A 6,943-nucleotide genomic window follows, 5' to 3' on the forward strand; every position below is an offset into this window, starting at 1 on the left:
AGATTCTCGTAGCAGAGCGGAGAGTGAACTCGGCGCACTCGACAGGCACGCTGGACGTTGCTTGTGTACGAGGCCACGGCAAAGTCTGCGATGGATGACGCATCAAAGGGCCGAAGCAGCGTGGCCAGGACGTCGGGCTCTGCCGCCGAGAAGGCCGTGGTCTTGAAGCTGGCCGATGGTGCGACCGTCGCCGGCGCCGGCGTCGCGAACGTCCGGGCGCTGCAGGCGTACCAGCCGTTGATCTTGATGGGGCTGGTCGCTGCGTCGACAACCGCCAGGGCCACAAGCAGCAGCAGGAGGTGCATGCTGGACACTTGCACTTTGCCTTTCCGAGAAGTGTTGCACGCGCTGGCCTTTCTCGGCCGTATCCGGATGATTAGGAACGTAACTCTCTTGGTGGATTGGCGTGCTGTACACGACCTCCCTGATGGTGTTGGAATAGGTTTTACTATAAAACGCATTTCGACTGGAGCACCGATCAGGACACAGCTGACCCCGGAAGCCACCGCGTCGGATTTTAAAGTTACCGAGCTTGCGACGACGCTGCATCGACGACTTGAAGACTACGACAAAAAGAGGGTTATCATCCACAGCGCTAACTAGCCTCGATCGACGTAAAGCACATCGATGAAAAAGGTCCGGTTTGGTGTTGATCAAAATGTGTGTATATGTTACCAGCAAATTGTACGTTAGACATTTGCTACAGGCAAAAATAAAAGTTAAGTAAAGAAACACAGCCTAGCCTTGAAGATGGCGTTGGTGAGTATCGGCTTGAACTTTACGGCTCGGGCCCGAGTACGGCGAGCGTCGGAACTTACAAGTATCCAAACGATGCGGTGCCAGCATCGTGCACAACAGCACCACCGCCTTGGAGCTGGCCAAAGTAGCCGTAGCCGACATTCGCACCGGCGTGGGGCAAGTGGTAGTATGGAAGACCGCCGTCAAACATGAGCAGCGTCTGGTGCGAGAACGGCATGCGGACGCGGGCGTCGAAAACCGGCGTCCCAATCACCGTGACGTAGACCGGCATCGGATCAAGCGCATGAGTCGCGTTGGCTTGAGCGACGCCATGCGCATACGACAGCGCGTCAACCGTAAACGACTCGTGAACACCAAAGAACCGGTTGTCTTTGGAGGGCAGCGCGCCATACGTCGTCCATTTCTTGCGCAAAACGAGGCGCGAGACAGGGTCCTTGGTCCCGATCCACGCCTCCCAGCTCGGTGGGCAGCTCGAGTACGGCGTACGGAAGGTGTGAGACCATAGCACGTACGTGTCGGCGTAGCGCTTGGCGACATCATCGCATCGCGTCGCGTCGTCGTCGTCCAGAATGCACTTGGGCTTGGTGAGGCTACGGCAGTAGTTGCGATACGCGCGTTCGGTCGTCTGGTGCGCGTGCCACACAAGGGCAATGTCGACTGTCGGCACCAACGTTGTCAGAAAATGGCCGCGTTCGTTGCGCGTGCGCCTCCCGAGGAGGTACATAAACTGCTCGTAGCGCACTATGGCCGCGGCCAATACTTGGGGATGCCTCCAGTACTCGGCGTGGGGTACCATCTTGTTGATAAAGTCGAGCTGCCGAAACATGCCTTGGACAAGGTCGATCGTATAGGCGCCGATCGCTTCTTGACCAATGGTGTCGGCCAGCTTGCGGAGACTTGTGCGCAAGCTCGGCGCACCAAGTTCAAGCGTGTGTTCGCACCCCAAGACCATGTCGAGCAAGGCAGCGAAAAACGTCGCGAACCGACCGTCACGGGGTACTCCGGGGTACGTGTGCAGCCTCGCGCCATATCGCGACGCCGTGACACCGGGAAAGCGGGCCAGGACACCGGGGTACGCCGCCAAAAAACCCAATATCTTGTACGTCTCGTACAAGAGCGGGCAGTCGCACGCGGGGCACGTGACGGGCTGCATCGCAATGTGCATCTGAAACGAGACAGCTGGTGGCAGCGGTGCCTTGCAGTGGGCGCAGGTGCTGACGATGTCGACAAGCGGCGTCAACGTGGACGGCGGCTGCTTCTTGCTCGCAAACAAGTCCACAGGGTGCAGGCGATGCACGGTGTGTGCAAAGTTGATGGCGCCGCCCGCCACGTACAGTCGTTCTTGCTCTAAAAAGTAGCTGTAGACGTCGACCATGTCGGTAAAGGCGCCCGAGACGTTGTAGACGTCGACCATGTCTTCAAGATGGCGCTGGACGAGGCCGATGCTCACATTGCACTTGGGCACCGTTGGTCCAATGGGATGGGACTCGTTGATGCGGCGCGCGACCGAGAGAAACCGTGTCCAGTGGTCGACGCGCGATGGCCACGCAACGCTGTTCGAGGCTGCGTACAAGTACTCGAGTAGCTCGTCTCGCGCCGACGCGGTGGGTGCGTTGATGAGGACGCCTGTCTTGCCGTGTTCGCAGAGCTCCAACGGGAAGCGCCGCGTGGTATCGAGAGCGTCGAGGATACGCGTTGTGCAAGCAGTCGGTTTGCACGCCCACTGAAGTTTGTCGCCGTCAAACACTTGAAGCGCTTGGGCCGTGAGCACGATCTGACGCGACACCCAGGATGCGAGAAGCCATTTGGTCTCCTTGACGTCCATGTCGACAACATACGAAGCGTCATCAAGGCTCGAGTCGGCGGAGGGTACAGACAACGAGGAATGGACAAGCGTGGCCAAGGGCACGGTCACTGCAATCGCGCCTTCCGTGTCGTTCTCGCGAGTCGCCATAAATTGTAAAGTGAGCAAAAAAGTCAAAAAATCGGCGAAGTGCCGTTCGATTGGGCACTTGGCTGTATCTGTCACTCCAAAACAGATGGGGTTGTGCTTGGAAGTGCAACCAGCACACCGCGCTCAGTTGTTGTTGAAGTGGGTCGTCTATTACGATAAAACTATGCTAAATAAAATTGTCGGACTTTCTTCGTTGTGTGTACTCGGTTGAGGGACTTGATTTAGGCAGGCGGAGGCAGGAGCGCGATCCGCGGGACGAGGTGACGTCGCGGCCACTCGTGCACACCGCGCTCAGGGAATTGCCATGCTGCTCGAAAGGCGAGCAGGCGAGAGAAGAGAGGATCGAATTTTGGATACTGAAAGCGCGAAGGGGTGAAAATGTAAACGTTTTGCCACTACCTCGAGACCGATACGTCTCGCTTCTCGCGTGCTCACATCTAGAAGGCGAAGGGATTCGCAAGAATTCCGCCCCAGAAGACGATCGTTTTGGCTCCTAGCGACGCACAACACCCACGAGTGTACACAAACAAGAAAACAAAGCAGTTTTTGAAAATGTAATGTGGAAATCCAAGTCGCGACATGTCTTGTGGACACGAAGGCGGCCATTTTTTATCTTTTTTGCTAACGCTGTCCAGCGCAGATGGTCACCCTGTCGCCATCCGCAAAAACAGACGAGTCAGTGTCTGCCGTCGTGGACACGTGTGACACCATCCATGGATACCAAGGTGGCTCGGGATGCAGTACTATCATTTGCCAACTTTCCAACTCTCCAACAAGTCGACCAGTATCATCATGGCCCTCGACACCATCACCGCCATCGTCTCAATCGTTGTGCTCTTGCTGGCGCTGCCCGTGACCTTTGCTGGCTCCATGTGTTCACGGGCGCCGTCTCCAGCTTCTTCTCCGCCGCTCTTTGGTGCATGTTTTCATCGCTGACTTCGTGGAGCCCATGCGCGCTCTCATTACGCTTGCCGTCGGCATCATGGCTGCGGTCGTCGCCGCCCGCGTCCACGTTGTTGGTCGCTTTGGCACTGTCGTGCTTTGGTCACCGATGCGGTCGTCGCCAACATCTACACATACGACGCGCTTCTCGTGGTCGTCATTTCGGTCGTCACGATCGCCGGGGCGTACCTGAGCTATACCTCGCGCACGGCGCTGATTCTCTCGTCGGTGTTTCGGGCACGTCGCTGCTCGGCGCGGTCTTGACGGGGACAAACGACCGCACGTTTGGACACTACGCGTCTTCGTTCGACATGGGCGTTAACGGCACGGTGACAATCGTTGTGCTCGCGCTGGCATTTCTTGGTGGTCTCGTGTTGCAGCTCCGCTTCACGGCGCCTTGCGACACCCCGTCCACGCCGCCGACGGTTGCTCATGAAGCAAGCGACGTCGTGAGCGGCTCCGTACGCAGCAGTCTAGCCTTTGATCTTCTTCTATATGTCAAGTGTGTGCATCTATTACGTAGACTGATAGTGTCGTCGTTTGGGGACAGGACTCGTCGAGTGCGTCTCTCTGTCGCTGTGATTTTGCGTTTGGCACTCTTTTCGGCTCTAAAATTCCGTAGCAACCTAGGTCAACTGAATATGACAGAGTGTCTGAAGAGTCTGTGTCGTTGCGACGTGTGCTCCCTCCAAGTCGTGCCATGCCATGAAGGCGGCTGGTAACGTCAGCAACCATCTGGCAGCAGGTCGTTTCGCTAACGTTGTCAAGCGCCTGTCTACATATGCCAATGCACAATATGTACGAGTTTGTTGTGGCTCCCTCCCAACGTGTCTACGATTGTCGCGAGCATACATGTAGCATTCGACGGGAAACATCCCCATGAGGCGAAAGAGGCGCGCTGTCAAGGTCTCATCTCAGTACACGAGAGCTTATCGGTAGTGCGTCTCCGTACGCAGCTGTCTAGATTTTATCTAGAGTTGTCGAGGGGTTAATAACTTAACAATATCCCTTCGCATGATTCGATTTCGGCAGCCTCGACACGGAGTCTTTTCTCGGTCGAGAAGGAGGCAAAAGTGACGTCTCTGTTATCGTGTGACTGGTGCAAGCAAGCTCCGTAGCAACCGAATTCAACTGGGCCATGCAATTTACGAGGATGCTTATTGTCTATATTTCTTTTCGGACGATGGCCTTCGTGTCTTCGCCATCACATTCCGTCCCACGGTAGTGCGACAACGGCGTGTCCACTTTTGAAAATAAAGGATGACACTCTTTGCTCATCGCTGGTTGCCGCTACACTTGGGTTTTTCTAGACTTGCCTACGGTGGCACCCTCACGACGACGCTGGGGCAAAAAATCATGCTCCATCTTTCGATCCGTACTACGAAGGTCACTAGGCTCCGGGGGAGTGGGCTGGTAGGAACGATGGAAGAGCGGCCGGTCAATGCACATCACCGAGCGACATGGCATTGCTGGGTAACCAGGAGGTTCCTACCAGTATTAAGTTCCTAAAGTTCCCTGGCAGCTGGATCGAATAGTTTTTTTATCCAACACCAATGTGTGTTTGAAGAGTATTACTCTCGTCTACTAGAATACGGGCTGCATCGTTTCGCTCTCGATAGGTGCATTAAGGCGCCGACGAATGCTCGATGGGCTCGACGTAAATGCTGGTCGTTGCCGCGGCTTGCTTGCGCTGCCGACGCACAACAATCACCAGGCCAATGGCCAGCAACGCCGCCAGAACAAAACCAATGATCGTGGCGGTGCGGTAGCCCGCCGACACACCCGCGCTTGCATCGTCGGTCGATGTCGCCGCCGACCCGTCGCTGACCTTATCGGCCGGCGGCGCCGTCGACGAGGCCTTGTACTGCTTGGTGGGCGTGCCGTCGTAGATGTCGGACGTCGCCATGAGTGTTTGGGCCAATGACGACTTGATCTGGAAGCTCATGGGGGCAACGGTCGCGAGGCAACTTGTGTCAAGTGCCGTCACATCGCCGTTGACCGAAACGAACGAGCCAACGAGCTGGGCCGCGCACGGAGCTCCGCCCTAGCGTCCATCCAAACTTTAGCATGTCTTTATGTATTGAAAAAATGTGTACCAGGGTTGTCACAGGCGTGTTGATGATCGTGCCGTGGGCAGAGTAATTGAACTCGACGAGGCGCTTGGCCGTCCCGATGAAGCTGTCGTACTGGTTGCGAGCGCCTCTCGCCGCGGTCTGCGGGTCTAAGAGACCGCTCAACAGCAGAACGCTGGTGCCTTTGGAGAGGGTGATCGGCACGTCGTAGTGCGAGTCGCGCGGGTACTGCCACTTGTAGTCGTTGCCCGGCGAGCGCTCTTGAGCGCAGTTGGGGTCCTTGCCGCCGCTGGCAATGCAGTAGGTCGTCACCAAGCTTGCAATGTTGCTGCCGATGAGTGTGTTCATAAACGTCTTCTGGAGGGTGTCGTAGGATTCCGTGGGCGTCCGCCAGAGTTCAGACACCACAATGAGGTTGTGAAGCATGGTGGACTCGAGCGCATCCGACTCGTCCTGCGTGTTGCCCCTAAACAGTTTGATGAGACGCCCTGTCGCATAGCACGAATGGTACAAACATGTTTTGAACTTGAGTGGCAAAGTTGGCGATTGCGAGAATATCGGCTTGATTGCAGCGGTTGAAGCGGTACACGAGTGCCTACGACGGGGAATGAGCATCGAAATAGATAGATAGATAGATGGATAGATAGATAGATAGATAGATAGATAGATAGATAGATACCGGGATGAGGGCACGGAGACTCTGGCTTTGCAGGAGGTCCGAAAAGAGCGACCGAAGCACTGCCGACGGTGTGCTCGACGACGACGAGAGTGCCATCGCGCACTGGGAGCTCTTTGGGTTGCGGTCCATCGTCGAGTACATTGTCACCATGGTCGTGCGAAGGTCTAGAACGATTTAAGTTTGGTTCGTGTTTGAATAGAGTCAGAGATAGAGACGACGTACCCAGCGTCTGGAACTTGCTGCTGCAATACGTGTCGGTCTTGCACAGATCAATAAACGTTTGCGCTACATACAAAGAGTCCATCACCCATTTTCATGTCAGTCGATACAAAATACCAGCTTCGTCGACTTCCTTGTCCCAGTCGTTAAAGACCGTGAGCTTGTTGTCCTTGCTGCCCGAGTTGGCCACGATCCCGTCGAGGATGTAGCCCTTGATACTCGGGTTCTCGAGTTGCATCAAGCGCTCGACAAGGTACGTGCCGTAGCTCACGCCATACACAAACGTGTTGGCGTTCTCGGTTGCTGAGATCAGCGTCG

At 55.9% G+C, this 6,943-nt stretch overlaps 3 protein-coding genes across 3 annotated transcripts in view; all 3 read right to left on the bottom strand.

The window, feature by feature from the left end:
- Positions 1-305, bottom strand: part of SPRG_21504 (hypothetical protein) — a gene marked incomplete at both ends in the record, with an annotated part of 1,994 nt that extends 1,689 nt beyond the window's left edge. The window contains one exon of the mRNA XM_012354513.1: positions 70-305. Coding sequence (XP_012209903.1) covers positions 70-305 — 236 coding nt within the window. The remainder of the gene's footprint in view (positions 1-69) is intronic.
- A 509-nt stretch (positions 306-814) lies between these two features.
- On the bottom strand, positions 815-2,584 carry SPRG_15141 (hypothetical protein; the record flags this gene model as incomplete). The annotated part of the gene is made up of 1 exon (XM_012354514.1): positions 815-2,584. One exon carries the CDS (start codon positions 2,582-2,584, stop codon positions 815-817), a length of 1,770 nt encoding a protein of 589 aa, XP_012209904.1.
- A 2,695-nt stretch (positions 2,585-5,279) lies between these two features.
- SPRG_21505 (hypothetical protein) overlaps positions 5,280-6,943 on the bottom strand; it is a gene marked incomplete at both ends in the record, with an annotated part of 2,156 nt that continues 492 nt past the window's right edge. Inside the window, 6 exons of the mRNA XM_012354515.1 lie at positions 5,280-5,699; positions 5,752-6,193; positions 6,243-6,322; positions 6,407-6,570; positions 6,629-6,691; positions 6,743-6,928. Of these exons, the coding sequence (XP_012209905.1) occupies positions 5,280-5,699; positions 5,752-6,193; positions 6,243-6,322; positions 6,407-6,570; positions 6,629-6,691; positions 6,743-6,928 (1,355 nt within the window). The remainder of the gene's footprint in view (positions 5,700-5,751; positions 6,194-6,242; positions 6,323-6,406; positions 6,571-6,628; positions 6,692-6,742; positions 6,929-6,943) is intronic.

This window comes from Saprolegnia parasitica, assembly GCF_000151545.1.
Source record: "Saprolegnia parasitica CBS 223.65 unplaced genomic scaffold supercont2.165, whole genome shotgun sequence".
Taxonomy (NCBI): domain Eukaryota; phylum Oomycota; class Saprolegniomycetes; order Saprolegniales; family Saprolegniaceae; genus Saprolegnia; species Saprolegnia parasitica.